Raw genomic sequence first — 20,629 nt, 5'->3', positions numbered from 1 at the left:
CTATATGATTTCAAACACCAAACGTTTCTTTCCAAACTGAGAATCTCCTTGTACGTAGTCAAATCATGTTTGAAGCCAGCATGTATATTTTCTATTGCGTGTTTTGGAATTGCCCACAATGGTATCTTGCAACTTAACTTATGTCTGTACTTCTTCCAAACTCTCAGCAATGCCTGTCTTAAAATATGCACCCTAAACACATTGTCTACCTTCTTATCATACAACAAATATGCATGCCAGCCAAACAACAAATCGTGGCCCTCAAGATTTAATAACCTCCCTTGCGTCAAATTAATCCAGTCACTTATTCCTACTAATGCAGCAGCTTCATAATATAATTTAAAATTAGGCAATTTAAGGCCACCTCTCTCACGAGTATCCTGCATAATCTTAAGTTTAACTCGTGGTTTTTTCCCTGCCCACACAAATTTATTGATACCTCGCTGCCATTCCTCCAGATTAGAATCTTTCTTAAGAATCGGTATCATTTGAAATAAAAATAAAAATTTAGGCAGGACATTCATTTTTACTGCTGCAATCCGTCCCAACAAAGACAATTGCAATTTTTTCCAGCTCTCCAATTCTTTTTGAATTTCCCCCCATAATTTTTCATAATTATTTTTATATAGCTTTGTATTAGAGGGCGACAAAATCACCCCCAAATATTTAACCCTTTTAACAATCTCAAATCCAGTTAATCCTTCTAAAAGGGCCTTTTGCGGCGTTGTCATATTTTTGGCCAAAATTTTTGTTTTTTGTACATTAACCTTAAATCCAGAAACCTTCCCATATTGTGTTATTATCTCCATCAGGTCCACAACAGAGTACTCTGGCTGGGTCACTGTAACAACCAGATCGTCTGCGAATGCTCTCAATCTGTAGTCCTGATCTCCAATTTGAATCCCCTTAATTTTTTCCGAATTCCGAATTTTAACCAATAATATCTCTAATGTTAACACAAATAACAAGGGCGATAACGGACACCCTTGCCTTGTGCCCTTCTCAATATTACATGCTTCTGTCAAGCTATTATTAACTATAATTCGGGCAGTTTGTTTTTGATATAATGCCCTAATCGGTTGTAAAAAATTTTCCCCAAAATCCATTTTATCTAAAACTTTCAACAAAAATTTCCAATTCAATTGGTCAAAAGCTTTTTCAGCATCTAAAAAAATTAGCACCGCAGCAATCTGGTTGTTCCTTTCCAAAAACTCTAACACATCAACTATATGCCTCACATTATTTTTCATTTGCCTACCACTAATAAACCCTGTTTGATCCCCATGAATCACCTGTTGCAGAACCCTCATCAGTCTATTAGCCAAAACCTTAGCAAATATCTTGTAATCTGTGTTTAAAAGCGATATCGGTCTATAATTTTTAACTTGAGTAGCATCTTGGTCTTCCTTCGGAATCAAAGAGATAAAAGCTGTTCTCCAAGACGGTGGCACCTTTCCCCCCCTCTGGATTGTCTGGAACAGTTCCTTTAACGGTTTGATCATCTCTAATTGTAAATTTTTATAATAGGCCGCAGTCAAGCCATCCGTACCTGGTGCTTTATCCACCTTCAATTCCTTAATTGCTGTAAAAATTTCTTCTTCTGTGATCAGTTGATTAATCCCTTCTTTTTGTACTTGCGTAAGAACCGGGATGCTAGCATTTTCCAAATATATATCAATGTCTTTTTCATTAATTTTCTCCTTAGCATATAATTTAGAATAAAAATCCACAAAAGCGTCCTTGATAAGGTCCTGTTGAAACACAACCCTTCCTTTATGCTCAATCTTGTCTATATTAGAAGCCCTTTGTTTTTTCCTCAATCTATAAGCTAACCATCTGCCTGGTTTGTTAGCGTTACAAAAAGTGTTATGCCTGGCAAACCGCAGATTGGTTGCCACTTGGTCAGCCATTAATTTATCAAATTGTCCTCTTAACAATTTAATAGCCTCCTTAGTCTTCACATCCTCTGACTTCAAAATCAAAGCCTTTTCTTTTTCCTTTATTTCATTCTCCAGTTCTTTCCTCCTAGCTTCCACAGCACGTCTATGTTTGTTGTTCATATATATCAACACCCCTCTCATGTATGCCTTGCTAGCATCCCACACCATGTCCATAGAAGTACCTTTGTTCATATTAGTTTCAAAAAAATCCTTCATCCGCTGTTTGCATTCTTCCACATTTCTCTGATTTCTAAACAAATTCTCATTTACGCGCCACGAGCGCCTGTCTCTTTTCTCCTTATCAATCTCTAACCACACTGGACTATGATCAGAAATAGTTCTTGCACAAATCTTCACCTTTTTAGTCCTCAAAAAAAAGTCATTAGTCACCAAAATAAAATCAATCCTCGAAAAAGATTTATGTCTATCAGAATAAAAAGTATAATCCTTTTCCTGCAGGTGTCTCTCGCGCCAGATATCTCGCAATTCCAAGTCATCCTTCATTTCAAAAAAAGATTTAGGCAGTCTAGCATGACTTGGAATGCGCTTAAAAGCTCCAGCCTTGTCCATCTGTACATCCATAACACCATTCCAGTCCCCCATAAAAATAAAAGATTTATAATCCAACTGGGTAAGCTTTGTATAAAGTAAACTAAAAAAGTCAGCCTGTTGTTGTTGTTGATTAGGGGCATACAGTCCAACTAGAAGCGTCTTTTTGCCTTCTAGCAACAAGTCTATCAGTACGTATCTTCCATGCTTATCTGCTTCAATTAAATCCGCTGTTATGGCACTTTTAATATAAACAACCACTCCATTTTTCTTATTCATTGCAGAGGCAACAAAATGCGTACCCAGTCTTGAGTTCAATAAAAACTTTTGGTCCATAGCCCTAATATGCGTTTCTTGCAAACATATAACATCTATCTTAAATTGTTTTAAATATTGAAAAACCTTCTTTCTCTTCTGTGGTGAATTTAGTCCATTAACGTTCCAAGTCAAAAATTTAGTTGCCATGCATATCCTCCCAAAGCTCTTGAAGCACTGCTTTGATAGGACTATCTTCTTTAGGCCGTGCTCCTCCCACTGCTTGGCTACGAGTACGTTGTGAAGATTCTGAAGACTTTTGCTGATCTTGTTCTTTTATTTTCTTTGCTCTTTTTAAAGCAGCACGCGTTACCCTTTGCTCTCTAGGATCATCCAAAGAGGTTGTAGCTTGATCTCCTCCAGCACCATTTTCCTCAGTTTCATCCTCTTGATGTTCTCCTTCTCCTTCTCCAGATCCCTTTGCAGCTTCCAGAAGTGTTAATGGGGTTGCTTTTAAAACAGTATTGTAGAAATCACGCGCTTGCTTCACAGTAATCAACCGGTACCTTTTGCCTTCATACATCACCATCTGCCCGTCTGGAATCTCCCATCTGAACCTTATATCTCGTTGCTTGAGCTCTTGCACAAGAAATATAAAATCCTTCCTTCTCCTCAAAATCTTTGGAGGGATCTCTTTTAAAACCAAGACTTCTTGATCAGCAATCACAACTTTAGCATCATAGGCAGCTTGTATAACTTCATCTCTGATTTCTCTTTTTGTGAAGTAAACCACCACATCTCTAGGCAACTTTCTCTGTCTGGCAATCCATGAGTTTACACGGAACACTTTATCCATAGCTGCTCTTATTTCAGATGCTGGCTGATTCAATACCACTTCAAAAGCCTCAGAAACCAGCTGCTTTAAATCTTCCTTAATGTTCTCTTTTAAACCTCTGATTCTAACAGCAAACTGCATCTGGTAATATTGGGCAAGGCTTAACTCCCTTTCCATTTTGTCTCTTAAATTTTCATTCTCCCGTACTTTAACTTCTAATATTTCATTCTTTTGAGTCAAATCATCCAATTTTTCATCTAAATCTTCCACACATTCCGCCACTTTATGCACTGAAGACAAAATGTCTACCTTCATCACGCTGAGCTTCTGTTCCATCCTCTCTTCCATTCTCTCCTCCAGTTTCTCCAATTTCTCCTCCATCTGTGCAAATTTATCAGCCATTGATTGATTAATTGACTCCAAAAGTACCTGGGCATGTTTATCCAAAGCATCTCGTAAGTCCTTCGATGTCAGTACATCAGGAGGGTGCAACGCCTGTAATGATGATTGTTGCACCGGAGAAGATCCACCACTCCGAAGAGTTTTAGGGGGAGGTTTAGCCGCCATCTTTTACTTTTCAATTGTGACGCACTTTCACTTAAAGTTTAAAAAGTCCATCAAGCTCGAGAGTATAATAAAATAATCCTCTTCACCTTTTCCTCTTGTACCGCTCTGCCTGCTCCTTTAATCCATAGTCCTTTCTTCAGGCAGGGGTGGTCGCAGACGCCTGGCTCTGCTCCAAGAAGTCCGGAGCAGAGACGCCAGCCAGCTGGGAGCAACCCAGGCTTCGGGGGAGTTCAATCCTTCAGCCGCCCAAGCTCCAAGCTCAGGCGGCCCCGGAGAACTCTACCCCTACCTGGGGCCTCACCCCCTCCTCTTCTCCCGAGGAGGGGGCTTCAAATTCGCCCGAACAGCTGATCGGCGCTGTTTCGGGTGAAAAAACAACAGCTGAGCCGCGGGCAGCCCGAGAAGGCTGTCTCCGTCGCCGCGGAGCCACCGGAAGTTCCCACTAGTACTGTTTCTTTTATGGCCATTTTCAATTTCAATTTCAATTTAATTGATTTAATTGATTATCTTATAGATTATCTTTCTGCAGTCAGTTTACTTTTACTTTTAAAACTAGCAAACAGTGCTCGTCCCACATTCAGAACCTTCTAGCGCCTTCTAGTCTTCAATAATTCTTTCAGGCTTTCATTATAAATAGGGAAATCAGTCACGTTTTAGATATATTAATTCCTTTGCCATGCATATACACGAAGAGAGTCTGCTAACAGCTGTTTGAAAGAAATGTATCACTTCCAATGCAGATGCTCACCAAACAGTCTTCCTTCCTTCATTCTTGGTCACTGAATCATTTCTGTAATCTCTTAACCAGTTGCCATCATCCATTCACTTCACTTATCTGAATATTTTTGTTTCCTTCTGGATTGCGTTCATTCAAAAGGTTGCATAGTGTTCTCCCAAAAGCTCATACTTGGCTCTTCTATTAAGTCCATTTACTGGAGTCAGTGAAATCTGTATAATTTAGTTTAGCTTAAACTCTACCCCTTTGGGCATGAAATATTTTGATGAATATAGAAAAGGACTAGGTCATGCACTATAAGTGCCACAATGATTCTTTCCTTAATCTGACCCTCCTTGTTTTCCCTGAAGATGCCACTGTCTGGAATGTAGTATGCAACTGCCATCAATATAGGAATTCTGATTGTTCTATAATTTTATTCATTCATTCATGCTCATTAACATTTACTCTCGTAAAGTCTAACTTTCAGCCTTCATTACGGCATGATTGTCACCAAGTGGGCTCATAATTATTGACCTACACTGCATATCATAGTTTTGGTCAATTTAAAATATCACATATTGCTTTTAGTAATTTTCTTTATAAGTTACCAGTTTTAGTTGGACCTGTGCCTTCTATACTGTGTCAGTATAAAGTGTAACCAAAGCTTAGGTTTACTCCATGTATGCTCACTCTGTTTTGTACAAGCTAGGATCTAAAACCTAGAGCTACTCTGCAAGCCAAGATACTGCTGCCTGTATCCTACCAACTCAGGCATCGTGTGGTGTATTGACAGACATCCAAGATGGATATTTACTTAGACGTCTATCCTGCAGAGTTGAATGATATTTGCTATTTAGTATCTGAGCCAGGGGGTTGTAATTTAATCTAGTGGGATATCCATGCAGATACTCAGGTTATATGTTTCATACTGAAGTGCTTTAGATAAGAGACGAGGGCAATCTTAAGTTTCAAAGGAGGGGAGCAGTTTTCTAGTGTATTAAATTTTGTGTGTGTGTTGGTTGGTTGTATAGAAAACAGGAAAAAGGATAAAATGAGAATCCAATAGATAAGCTCAGTAATACAGAACAGTAAACTGCTTGGTCAAAAAGCATTCAAATAAAAGCCATTTAGAGGAGAATCATGCCACCAAATGAGCCACTTAGCATTTTCAAGTGACATTTGAAGCTAAATAAGCCTGTTCTATGCTCAAGATGTCTAACACACTGAGAATGACTGATGAAGAAGTATTAATGGAATTTGAAGCTTTGTTCCATCTTAATAAACCTGGCTCACTATCAATAATACAGCAGCAACCTACTTTAATGCTATGGGAGACCTTTTGGTGACATGGATTGATTAGGTTCTATGTAGACTTGCTATCTTGGCACAAAGCTTGGGCTTTTAACATAGTTATATTAAATCATTTCTACCCATGAATGACACCAACTAGAAAGCTTAATATTAAGCTATTTCTTACCAGGCTGCTGTTCCATACTTTTTTCAGGCATGATTTGTTCTCGAGTGGCTTCATAAATCTGCTATGTCAGGGCATGTTTCCAGTTGATAATTGGAAGGCTACTCTTCAATGCTTGAAGGGATGTGTATTTTAAAAAGGATACCAAAATTAAACTCTAGCAATTCAGCATTTGGATTTCAAAACCATCCTTCCACTTATAATAACTAACATAGTTATAAGAGGTGCGTGGTTCACAAAGGGTTCATTGGCTCATTTTAACCACTGAACCATGATGGCACAGTGGTTAGAATGAAGTATTGCAGGCTAATTCTGCTGATTGCCAGTAGTTCGATCCTGACCAGCTCAAGGTTGACTCACCCTTCCATCCTTCCAAGGTTGGTAAAATGAGGACCCAGATTGTTGGAGGGGCAATATGCTGACTCTATAAACTGCTTAGAGAGGACTGTAAAGCATTGTGAAGTGGTATATAAGTCTAAGTGTTATTGCTATTAAATCCAGAAAGCCAGTTCAACTTCCTATACCGTGGGCTTGGGAAAGAAAAAGGAGGGTATTGGAAAGAGGAAGGGTATTCATAACCACTAGATCAGGGATAGGCAACCCTGGCTCTTTTATGACTCATGGACTTCAAATCCCAGAATTCCTGAGCCAGCATGGCTGGCTCAGAAATTCTGGGAGTTGAAGTCCACAAGTCATAAAAAAGCCAGGGTTGCCTCTACCCCACACTAGATGCATCAGCATTGCCGTTAAACAACCTATTAGTTCATCCTGTGGGTATACATGTAGCCTGTGATGGGAAAACAAATGTCCACCCTTGCTGTAATGCAAGGCTCTCCAAACTTGGCAACTTTAAGACTTGTGGATTTCAACTCCCAGAATTCCCAACCAGCATAAGTAGCTGAGGAATTCTGGGAGTTGAAGTCCACAAGTCTTAAAGTTGCTAGCTTTGGAAACTTCCACTGTAATGGCTGGAAAACAGAATCACAGAAAAAAGATGGGTTTCTATCTGAGTTCTGTACCCCTTCATTAGCTTTGGTAGTTGCAACCCTATACGTATTCACTGAGGGTAAGCCCCAGTGATCACAATGGGATTTGGTTTTTTAGTTAATATGCAAAGCATTTCCTCACTGATGACTTTTTTTTTCTAGAAGAGAAGAAAAATACTATTGTCTTTTTTCCCCTTTTGAATTCTAGTTTGATTAAAATACAAACTTTATGGCAGAAGTACCTAGCCTGTCTCTCTGGTACATATGTAACAAGATCTTGGTTATGTAGAACATCACATTTTTGCTGGAGAGAATGGAGCAGTCTGTGCTTATCTTAATCTCCATGTCCTCATAGAAGATTAAGATTATGATGAAAATATTTTAGTTTATGGTGAGAAGCTGTATAAGTCTTATATCCTCTTTCCCTAACACACACTACCTGCATATTTTGTTTTCTTCATGGCAGATCTCAAGAAGTGGAAGGATAATATCAGACAAGGAATACCGGTTAAATGCCATGAAGAAGGATCATCAGAAGTATATACGGGAATGCTTGGCTCAGGCTATTTTTCACAAAGCTCTTGATATGGAAGTATGGTTATATTATGGCTACTCTTCATAAAAGTCATAGTCATATTTAGGATTTCTGAGAATATCTACATGTGGAAATGTCATTAAATATGCTGCGACTGGTAGAAGATCTACACCACTGATTAGTAACCATTAGTGTATTATAATTACCCATTTTCACATGTTTGACAGTTATTGTGGGTTAGTAATGATGCTGAATTGCAACTCTAACATACATTAGAGCAGAAGAATTGTTCTATTTGTAAGCGGTGAAACTGGCCAGGCAGAAACCAGCAATTCCTAAGCTAGAGAAAACCATTATGAAAATATATCCCAGGGGCCAAGGTTGTGGGGGTGATGAAGGTGGGCTTTTAAATGTTGGGTCATAGATATTTCAAGCTTTGAATCCCTTGTTCAGCTCTGGGCAATCAATTGCTTGGGTAGAGGCATCATTCTTATCTGCAATCAAGTTTCTAACCTAGAAAGACTTCTGCAAGATAAATCAACTCCTGAGCAAAGGATTGAGCATCTGGAAAATTATGATCAATTGGTGCAAATCCTGATGTTAACTCCCAGAACACTTATAAAGCTTAATTTTTCCCCCAAAAGAAATCTGTATTGATTCGCTAACCTAAGGAACACCTGTAGTTCTAACATGTGTTAGTAACTGTGATTACGAAAAATTAGTAATTTCACTTATTCTAGATTTATTACTGTAGCGATCAATTCTGAGAGAATGCCTTACGTGAGAGATAAATTAGTTGTCAAAAGAAGCAGAGACTTGTAATTGGCCAGATTGCTGGCCAGACCTCAGAATGGTCACTAGATTCCACACAGTCATCTCCTGTGGGAAAGACAGCAGGAGGTCATGTCCCATCTGTGTACTCAAGAACTGGTCACGGTCCATCAGAAAAATGCTTACTTCTACCCATGTGAACACCAAAGGTCATGGGAAACTGGCCAGAACAAACAAAAGCATAGATATAAAGAGTGAGGGAGGACAGGAAGGAGCAGACGCTATTTCATTCACACAAAAAGTGGAAGCGTGGCTGGAGGTAGGCCTCATCCTAGCTCGGTTCCAGCTATCGGTTGTTTCTACCTTCTGACTTCCTTTGTGATGCTACTGTTTCTCATGGTTTCACCTAAAACTCAGATATACAGTTCAGGAGAACTTTAGGTCTCTGAGCCTTGCTAAGAAGTCAGCATTCATTTTATACAGGTTCTTGGCAAAGTTGAGAAACCTATGTGCTACTCGCCTGACGAACAGAAAACAGCAGTTGAGACCAACTGTCTTAGAATCTTAGAATTCTAAGGAGGTACCACCTAAGTCTGATGTGCATATACATACATACTTGCACAAACATGGAGATTATTTAATAGTGACTATCACTTTTTACCCCTCCCCGGCTGATCAAACATCTGGTAACATCAGAAACACCCTGCACAGACAAAATCTTTGAAGAAATCTTATGGATCATCGAAGCTAGTAGCTATCAACAGTTTGCCAATGGAATTCCCAAAGAGAGTTTTGTTGTGGACTTCCATTACCCTTCCTCCTATACATAAACACACCGAAATCTGCATTGGAAGAGAAAAGATGGCAGCGGAAACCTATGACTTGGTTTGGAGCATAATAGAAATTTTATATTCCCTTCTCCCCATTTCCCTTCCTGAGATAAACAAGAAAATTGAATAGATAAGGATAGTGAGGAAAGCTTTGGGGGGGGTGGGGAGGGGGGGTAAAAAGAAAAATCTAAATAGGGCCTGTGAAAAGGAAACGAAGGGGCAATGGCCCTTTGGGAAGGAGATAAGAGATCTCATGTGGCATTTAATGAAGATTCTTCTTTCTGAATTTTCTGCTGGAATGAAAAATAGTGGCTCATCTTAGTCTGGGTCCTTCAGATATAATAGATTACATCTTCATTATAGCCCAGCCAGCATAGAAGTTTAATCCATAACATCTGGAAGGCACCAAGTTGGGGATATTTGTTAAATAAACTATAGTATATATTTTGAATGTAAATTGAGCTTGTTCCAACGTGAGAAGTGGTAGCAGAAATGTATGGCTACCACATAAAGATTTTGATAATCTCATATATCAGAGAATTTTACTTATTTATGAACTACATTGGGCATACACAATACCTTTTTGTTGTTTTTCCATGACAATCATTTATTTATTTTAAAAATCCTTAACAAATGCCCCACTGATGAATTTTCCTTTCTATGGTTGAAAAAAACTGATGTTACTAGGCTGCACCAGGGCCACCAGCTTGTGTTCTCTCCATCATTTGTTCAAAAATACACACCTATATTTGGGCCCATCCATACACCATACACAATATATGGCAATGCTTGCCTATTCATTCTTACAGACAGATCTTTCTTCTTTCATGAGGCAGACACTTTTATGGGATTTTCTTGTTGTGCCTGGGGAATTTCATGTGATTACAGTACATAAGCTAAAAAGAATTCTTAAACGGAAGACCTTTTCAAACCTAATTACAAAGAGGAAAGATTCCATGTTTAGGAAAGTCCATGTGCCAATATATCCATATTGCCAGCTTGTGATTTCACATTCAAGATTTAGATTTGATGGGCTAATTAAGGACGTGGCTTCACAATACAATAAGCTTACAAATATAGTTGAACAGGTTCTACTTAAGATTATTGCATTTTTCTCCTGAACAATACAGCTTGTTTGGGTCTTATTGTATATTCCGTAAGTGTTCATGGGAGCATGTAAAAGGAGAGAACCCATGTTTTATTTTCAGTTTGTTATTCTTCAAAGTACCATGCAGGGAACAAAGCAAACCCTAAATTAGTTAGAAATGAGAGAAGGAGCCAGCAGTGACAAGTGTCCTATCCTAGGTAGCAAAGAGTCCTGGAACAAAATCTAGCTCTAATACTTAGATCCCTTGATAGACAAGAGACTAAGCAAAGTCTTATTCAGTATTAAGGTAAAATATTTCAGAAATATAGTAAAGTTAAGACATTCCAAAAGCACTGTGTCTGAACTCTGACAACTGGAAAAATCTAGATGACTCTCTAGATGCAACCAAAATGTTATGAGGATTTGTGCCTTTGCTGCCATCTAGTGGTTGTATGGATTTTTGCAATCTAGAATGGTAGACAGTAATTCTTTCAAGACATCAGAGCTAGAAATTGAATCTTCAGGATTGATCTCCCTAACTTTTTATCCTTGCCTTGCCCCTGCTTCTCTCTGAAGACACTATTCTGTGAGGCCATGATAGAGCAAAAGTGCATATTACAATAACCCACCCTTAGCAGTTCATTTCAAAGCAGCTAGGTTTTTAATACTCCTATTATAAATGCTCCAACACTGGAGGTTTTTAAGAAGAGACTGGACAGCCATTTGCCTGAATTGGTACAGGGTTTCCTGCCTGAGCAGGGAGTTGGAATAGATGACCTCCAAGGTCCCTTCCAGCTGCTGCTGCTGCTGCTGCTGCTATTATTATTATTATTATTATTATTATTATTATTATTATTATTATTATTATTATTATTATTTTATTGTTGTTGTTGTTGTTGTTGTTGTTGTTGTTATTATTATTATTATTATTATTATTATTATTATTATTATTATTTGCAAGCATTATGTGCTGAATGTAGGAGATACCAACATTTTTGTTAAAGGATTCAGTCCTACGAGCAGTTGGCCATATATTAAAATAATGATTTTCAAATTGCTGGGTACTTTTTTCCCGAAGATTTTTGAGGATCTCAGTCTTCAGTTATAACATTCACAGAAGTGTTACTAGATCCAAATCTCCAAGGGATTTACACATACGAGCTTATTGCCTATTACCTAAAAAAACTGCGAAAATGGTTGTCTCTCAGGATTAAGTTAGACATGACACTCCATACCCAACACCTGCTGTCTACATTTAAAAGACATTTTCACAAGAACTCATTAGGTATAGAGTGTCTTGTTATTCTTCATTGCAAAGGAAACCTGGCATGCTCCATTTTTAACAGCAGCTTTAAGAAACATCGGGAAAATGCTTTTACCTGTTCAGATAAATTTTTAATACTTAAACAGCCCTCTCCACTTACTGCGGTATGGGTGGTAGCTTTGTTTATTGTATTATTATCATAGAAAATTACTTCATTGTTGAGTGGTAAAACTGCAGTGCTTAATTACGTGACGTGACCACTATGCATTGCAACGGTGAAATGTTTGGTCTGCTTGGGAATTGCTACTTCTTTTTCCTTCCTTTCCATCCCTAATTATTGTGATGCATTGCAGAAAATGGGACAAAATGTTATCAAAATTGGCACCCTATTTTGCCTCTGCATGCGCCTGAGAATTGCATTTATAATATTGCATAGATAGCTAAAGCATTATATAATTTACCCATCCCATCTCTTCTGTTGTGTTCTCAAGTACTACTTGTGTTCTTAAAAGGGATATAAATCATCATTATCAACTAGGCTGGGAGTGTTGCTTGCTGGGAGTTGTGGTTTGAAAAGACAGAAGGAAGAAAAAGAAAGGGAAAAGGTTGCTGGATGTAGGAGGATTTGAAGCCTATGCACTTATTGGGCAGCTTTTACTAATAGCTATTTGAATAAAACTCCTGTCTTTAATCACTTGACAGTCACTTGCTCTTTGATATGAGCCTTGCTTACACAATAAATTTGACCAACCATTTGGATGGGGGATTTTGTTTTCTATTTATATTTTAAGAAGTCATGCTCTTCACTCCCCCCCAAAAGGCCAGCAGAGCAATGTATAAAAACCAGAAAGAATCTCAGTCCTACTATCCAAAAGAGATTATGAAGAGGAAAGGAAGAAAAAAACATAACTTAAAGATTGGGAGGAAAGAGAAAAGGTGTAACAACTCAGAGTAGTGTTATGTGCTCTAGGAATGATGTAACCAGATGGTAAATCTGAAATGTGATTTTGTCTTTACTTTTTATTTTATTTTTTAAATGGACCTATTAGCGACATCACCAGGGTGACATAAAAAGAAAACTTGAGAGTTCGGCAAGGCGGGAGCGGATCCAGCGAACCAAGGTAACAATTTCTCTCTTTTTGAAAAGAATCCCTGATTTCTTCCAGGACTAGAGTTGATTGCCATTGATAAGACTTAGAGATACATGTTTGTTTAGGGTAACCAGTTCTAGATTGCAAAAGTCTCAATAATTGCTAGACAGCATCAAAAGAGAGTTTACTGAATTCCCTGGCTGCCCTGGTTTTTTTGCAGCATAAATCCAGTGGCCCTAGATTTGACTTGATTTTATGAGCTATTCCTTTTTCCTATGTCTAGCAATTAGAATGTTTTTTTATTCTATTCATGATGGGTATTTGGTTAGATTCTGCTACTGTTTCCTAATAATTTTCTCACGGGGAGGCATAATTACATTTATATAAATAGAAAAGCCAGTTTGAGAGCCTGTTTGATACAGTGGTTGAAGACCAGGCTGGGAACCATGAGATAGTGAGTTTTAGGTATCCCTTTGACATGAGGCCAGCTGGGTGACTTTGGGCTGGTCATACTTTCTTGGTCCTAGAAAGAGGGCAATGATAGACCACAAATATATCCAAGGAAACTACACAGACTGCACAGTCCCCAGGAGTTACAACTGACTCAAAGGAAGCAAAAAACAAAACAAGCAAATTTACTAATATTGGAAGGTTCAGGTGTGGGCCTTGATTCTCTCTAGTCTAGGGTTTTGAAGATATTGGCTGAATTCCTGGATAGAAGCCTTATTTACAAAGAGCTTTGCCAGAGCATTGTTTTCTAACAATATTGTTTACTCAGGTATCTCAAGCTATGTTCAGGCATTACTGTTCCATGTTCAAACTGATACTGGATGAGGAGTAAGCAGGCCCTCCCCTTCCTTAGCCATATGCTTACAGTACAGCTCTCTGCAACAGCCACATTAACTTTACAGAGAATTGCCTTTACACGAGTCTACAGGAGCCTGACAGTCTCACATGGGATCGCTTATATATAGAATTAAGTCCTTGCTAGAAACCACAGGCTGTAAAAATGGAAACCATCTCTGCATATATGTTACCAGCAGGACATTGTAATGGAATGTATGGATGACCTTGGGGAATGAGGGGAAGAGATGCTGCCTTGGAAACCATCCGATGAGAGGCAGGAGCCGTCAGTGGCTTAATGGTTGGAGAAAGAAAATTAGGGAGGACTCACCCTAATGGATCAAGTAGTTAAAAGTGGTGGTGGTGAAATTGTACTTTCAGACTTGCTAGATTCTTTTAAGGTATTGAATTAATTAAGCCTAATTAGTTCACCTAGGCCAGGGGTCAGCAACCTGAAACAGTGAAAGAGCCACTCGGAACCGGTTCCCTCACAAAAGGAAAAACTGGGAGCCGCAAAAAATGTGTGTGCATGCGCGTACATGCGCGCATGTGCAGAACAGGGTTTGACTGAAGAGTGGAGCCAAGGCGAGATATGCACCTACCGTGCATATTTGAATTGATTGGTTGAACTTTTTTAGTCCCACTTTTTTTTTTTTTTGGACTGCACATGGCAGAGGACTGGGAGCCGCAGGAGACGGCTGAAAGCCGCGGGTTGCAGACCTGTGACCTAGGCATATTTCTGGTTGGATTCACCTGAGATGGCTGAAAGACATAGAGAAGGAGGCTGCCCACCCTTACTCATAAGGTAACGTACTTGTATATGTAATGTCAAGTCTGTCATTTCTCCTTCATTTAGGCGGACCGAGCGAGAAAGGCAGCAGATGGTTCCCATCATTTGCTTTCCCCACATCCACCTACTGTACCAAGAAATCGCTTTGGGCGGCGCAAATTGGGTGAGAGAGGACCATCAAGTCACACGGTGAGTCTCTAGTGAGTCTCTGTAGGATAAACAATATTCCTGTTTAAATTTTAATGGAATCAAAGTGACATCATGCAAATTTGTAGCACTGGGAACTATCTTAAAATGTTTATTCCCTTTTAATCCAAAGGATATCAAGGTGCCATACATGGCTGTGGTTATAAATGACATTTGCAGATCTCCACCAAATTTGTAGATGGAGAAATGGGATTTTAATGAAGTATGGCCAGTCAGGAAGGTTGGGGTTCCTTTGAAAAAATATTTGAACAGTGGAAGTAAGATATTCACAAATAGTGCTTAACTAACTGGACACTAAGCAAGTCTGCCATCCATTTTATCCATGAGAATTTTTCTGAATCTCTCTTCCAGTTTGAAATGGTTTGGTAAAACAAATTCTCTTTCATTAAACTGAATTGGTAAAAAAAAACTGCTGGAGATTTCGTGGCGCAATTGGGCCATATATACTTATTTTATCCTTGTAAGAACTTAGCAAGCTATGGCTTGTTTAAAGACTGAAGCATTTATAATCATTTTATGTGTTTCGATGCATTAATATGGAGATTTGGCTACTCATAGTCAATGTTACAGGTTTTACTTCTTTATTTATGTAATTTGTTTAGGCTACCCAATTCTAGAATGGCACTGATTGGCTTAAAATATGCATAAGGTATTCTTAGTAAAGGTAAAGGTTCCCCCGCACATGCATGCTAGTTGTTTCCAACTCTAGGGGCCGGTGCTCATCTCCGTTTCAAAGCCGAAGAGCCAGCGCTTGTCCGAGGACGTCTCCGTGGTCATGTGGCCGGCATGACTAGACGCCAAAGGCACATGGAACGCTGTTACCTTCCCACCGGCACGCTGGCTGAGGAATTCTGGGAGTTGAAGTCCACAAGTCATAAAAGGACCAAGTCTGAAGACCCCTGTTTTAGGATATAAAGAAACTCTGATGTGGAATGCCAATACACAAATCCTTGCTTAATTTCATGAGCACTCTGTTATGCTAATGTTATCTTCTACTTAATGTGACCATTTTAAATATATATCTGTTAGAATATAGCTATTTTTGAATACAGGTAGTCCTTGACGTACAACCATAATGGCCATTATGGCCACAACTGGTGACAGTTGTTAAGTGAGATGGCCTAGCTTCATGACCCCTAACCCCCCCATCCACAAACTCTACAAACAAATGGGAATAACATTTGCTTATAGAATAGCATGAGATTGCCATAAGGCAGGCAACCTCTAATGCTGAGTCTTGCATTGGCCGAGCAGGTTTCTGCAAAAGATAGAAAGGTAAACTGGGTGCTGCTGGGTCCTGGAGCTGGCTGAGGAGTAGGCCAAGTCCTGCAAGTCCCTGGGTGGCTGAATGGGAAGAAGGCTTCGGCCTAACAAGCTCTCACAGCCCCACCTGCAATGGTAATGTCTGCCCCCGGCTTTAGGCTCCCTTGGGTGGCTGATTACGAAGCAGGCCTTAGCTTATAAGTTCTCACAACCCCACATGCACCAGTAGCACTCACTGCTCAGCTTTAGGCTCCCTTGGTGGGGAGGGGGGCTGAATGGGAAGCAGGCCTTGGCCTACAAGTTCTCAGAGCCCCATATGCATTAGTAGCCTCAGCTGCCCAGCTTTAGGCTCCCTTGGGTGGCCGAGTGGGACAAAGGCTTCCGGCCTACAAGCTCTCAGAGCCCCATGTGCACCAGTAACATTGGCTGCCTGGCTTTAGGCTCCCTTGGGTGTCTGAATGGCTGGGTGCGAAGCAGGCTGAGGCCTGTGAGGACCCAGCAGGATGGGTGGGGGAGACAAATGGGTGTTTGTGTGTGGGGGAAACTGCAGCATCCCTGGATGACATCGCCAGGGCTCGTTGCCTTGGAAGAGTGAGGAAGATTCTCAGGGATGACTCACACCCTGGACGGTATCTCTTTACTCTCCTACCATCCGGTAGGAGATATAGGAATATAGCCAGCCGTACCAACAGGCTGAAAAATAGCTTTTATCCGTGGGCTGTTAGGCTTTTAAATGGGACATAATCTTATGCAGAATTGACTTGGGAGGCCGGTGTGTGGTGTAGTTGGTTCACATAGTGTGGTGGGATGGAGAGTTTGTTGTCACTGTGTGTTGGGGGGAGAGAGCACGGGGGGGGGGAGGCTCAGCTAATCTCAATGTACACATGTTGCACTTTGACAATAAAGGTTTATTATTATTATTATTAGTTTGTTATAAGAGTGAACAACTGCAGAAACTCTGCAGTGGCCATAACTTTCAAACTGGGTCATAACTTTCAAACAGGGTCATAAGTAGCTGTCGGGGACATCTGTCATAACTTTGAAGTCATTAAGCCACTGATTATAAGGACTTACCTGTACCTATTTGAATGAAATATGCATTGGCTTCTTTTACTTAATTCAGTTTTTGCACAATTTAGTTTAAGGGATATAAATTGATATAGTTGTAAAACCTTTATCTATCCATCTATCTATTTCGAAACAAAAAGTCCAAATGTAGACAGATTACAATTTCGTTTTCAGAAATCTGCATAAGCTACGTGTTCTTAAGTTAGGGATAGGTAGTGTGGTGTCCTCTCAGTGTTTTTGATTACAAATCCAGTGGTGATATTTGGAGTTGTAACTAAAAACTTACAGAGCACCAGTTTACTCAGCCTAACTTAAGGATTTACCTCTGTGTCTTTTAATGGTTCAGATTACTTATCCTCGACCAAGCACTGCTCCAGGAAACATACAACAGCCACTCCGGCTTCAGCCCCTCTACAGAAATGTCGTGACTGAAGCTTCATCAAAGACTGGTTTGAGCTCCAGACCAAAGTTTATCACTGTTGACAAAGAATATCATTTTACTAGCGAGGTTAGCGTTTACTTCTCTACACATGCACTACAATAGGAAGAATGAGGATATACTGTCATTTTGTTCAATTATACACAAGGAATCATCTAGTACATTTTTTAAAAAAATAGAATGTGAAGTAATGCAGAATGATGCAGAATGTTGATAACAACAAAGGGCAATTATTTCTTACAATTGGTTGCAAATGGGGGTGGGTCATCTTCCTGATAAGGAGACCCAGTGTGAGAATTCCGTGCTGGAGGCAGCGGCTGGATTGATGGCAGGCTCCATCTCCCCCCTTGGTCTCTGGTCTCCACCTAGCCATCTTTTGTTACCGTACTGATATTCTCGTTTTCATTTTCATTGTTTACTTTGTTCTATTATTTTACTTCTGTTTTCTTTACATTTTTTTCATGTCTTCCTTTTTATTGCTTTAAGCTGGCTAGGGTGGTGGTGCAATGGTTAGAATGCAGTATTGCAGGCTACTTCTGCTGACTGCTGGCTGCCAGCAGTTTGGCAGTTGAAGTGTCACTGGTTCAAGGTTGATTTAGCCTTCCATCCTTCCGAGGTCAGTAAAATGAGGAACCAGATTGTTGGGGGCCATAGGCTGACTCTGTTAACTGCTCAGAGAGGACTGCAAAGCACTGGGGAGGGAGTATATAAGTCTGAGTGCTATTGCTAGCTGCGATGAGATAGCACTAGCTATCAGCAAATAAATTTAACAATCAATCAATCAATCAATCAATAAATGAAGCAGCTGCTGAAAATAAAGGAGGGGGGGAAAGGTGCAAAGGATTTCACTGCTGAAGGGCATGGATGCCTCTGAAGATTAGATGTTGCTTGGAAGCTGCCTGAATATTCACCCTTTCTGTAATGGAACTTGTTCCTCTTTCCCTTCTTTCCCTATTTGTTTTTTTAAAATATATATATTTATTTTGCCTTTATTATTTTTACAAATATTTCAAAGCAGTGAACATAGCTAATACGCCTTCCTGCCCCTAGTTTCCCCACAACAACAATCCTGTAAAATGGGTTGGGTTGAGAGAGAGGGATTCCCCCAAGGTGACCGATAGAGCTTATGGCAAGTATATAGAGACAAATATAATGGAGAAGAGAAAGGGAAAAACACCTCTTTGAAAGAAGATGCTTTCAAAAAAGCACCTTTGAGGCACACCTCTTTGAAACTCTACACAGGTTTAATTCCCAGTATTACTGTTCTTCTGAATTAAGTTGGCGTCAGCTTATAGCTTCTGAAAGCTTGTGAGATAAAAATACTTCCTAAAATATTGTTTTATGCAGCAGTGTTATGGTTATAGATAGATAACCTTTATTGTCAGTTTTTACTGTGGGCACAATGGCACACATTAAAAATGAAATTTAGTTGCTCGCTCTCAAAGTGTACACATACATAACACATATTTAAACATACTATATAACACAAGTATAGACCTACACCCTTACATATAAGTAACATAAATATTAATCACTCTCCATCTTGAATACATAACTGAAGGAGGAAGCTTTAGAGGTCACAAGGTTAATACTGTATGGAACAAAACTGGGACTGAATCTGGATGTTCTGGAGGGAACTGCCAATAATCTCACTGATACCTGATTTATTTCACACCATGTTAAGCTTAGGCCAAGGAAAACTGTTGAAGTGTGAGCAAAGCAGAGTGATTGAAACCAAATGTATAGTTCTGTTGGCTTAATCATATTAACTGAACCTGGGAGACATTCAAGAAGACATAGTGATAGGAGATAAAGCAGCCACAAAATGGAGCAATCTAGGCCATAGGAGCTCTGGTGGGACACTAGTGGTAAAAATGACATCTAAACAGCATGAATAGGCCCACCTGTATATATTGGCTCCAGCCTAGAGTTGATCTCTGCCTTTATTAATAACATGTAATAACATTTTATAAATAATTAAGCTATTAAGACTATTAAATCATTCATACATATACACACTGCAAAGTGACAGGTGCTCAGCTAATGCAAAATGGGGTATTTGGTTAGAGAGGGGAAAACCCACCCTATAATAGCAATAACCTTATCCATACATTGTATTGGACTCAGCTTGTAAATATGGGAAGATAGTCCTCAGGAATAGGGCGGTATACAAATTCAATAAATAAATAAATAAATTCAGCTTAAACATACCTCATATAATTTCCGGCTTTAGAAAACATAGTTTTTAAGTGCTGCTCATTTTAAACTTCTTGCAATCCCATACAATATGGGTAAAACTAAAATTGTGGAATATATATATATATATATATATATATATATATATATATATATATATATATATATATATATATATATATTCCACAATCTTAGTTTTACCCATATTGTATGGGATTGCAAGAAGTTATATACATACATACATATATACATATATATATATAAGTAACACCAGCTGCCTGCAATTAGTGCAGGTTCGCATCCCACCAGGCTCAAGGTTGACTCAGCCTTCCATCCTTCCGAGGTAGGTAAAATGAGGACCCAGATTGTTGGGGGCAATAAGCTGACTTTGTAATAATGCCGCTTGGGGGGCCCCCAAAAGCCCTAATAAGCAGGCATATACATAGAATGAAGGCTATTGCTAAGCACATTGGTTTGTGCTTAAAATTGTAAGCCGCCCTGAGTCTTCGGAGAAGGGCGGGATATAAATGGGATTAAATATATATATATATATATATATATATATATATATATATATATATATATATATATATATATATATATATATATATATATATATATATATATATATATATATATATATATATATATATATATATATATATATATATATATATATATATATATATATATATATATATATATATATATATATATATATATGTAAATTTTTAAATTGCTAACAAAGAATTAAGAATTAGCAATTTAAAATTTACACAAATATGAGCTGTCACCGGTGTGACTACTGCCTGTCGATGGCCTTCAGGTTAGGCTGACACAGGAAGTAAAGATTTGTCCCATGTTTGGGGCCTAGCAAGGTAATCTAAAATAGTTAACAAGCATTTGACATATTTGTTTTCT

At 39.0% G+C, this 20,629-nt stretch overlaps 1 protein-coding gene across 1 annotated transcript in view; it reads left to right on the top strand.

Moving 5' to 3' along the window:
- Window positions 1–20,629, top strand: part of ERICH3 (glutamate rich 3) — a 73,886-nt gene that overhangs the window by 17,264 nt on the left and 35,993 nt on the right. The window contains exons 3-6 of the mRNA XM_081325819.1: window positions 7,791–7,916; window positions 12,861–12,932; window positions 14,602–14,724; window positions 17,420–17,581. Of these exons, the coding sequence (XP_081181945.1) occupies window positions 7,791–7,916; window positions 12,861–12,932; window positions 14,602–14,724; window positions 17,420–17,581 (483 nt within the window). The remainder of the gene's footprint in view (window positions 1–7,790; window positions 7,917–12,860; window positions 12,933–14,601; window positions 14,725–17,419; window positions 17,582–20,629) is intronic.

This window comes from Vipera berus (genome assembly GCF_964194415.1).
Source record: "Vipera berus genome assembly, chromosome: 3".
In the NCBI taxonomy this organism is placed as follows: domain Eukaryota; kingdom Metazoa; phylum Chordata; class Lepidosauria; order Squamata; family Viperidae; genus Vipera; species Vipera berus.
The sequence above is the reverse complement of the archived record's forward strand: the minus strand, read 5'-3'. Positions and strand labels throughout refer to the sequence as shown.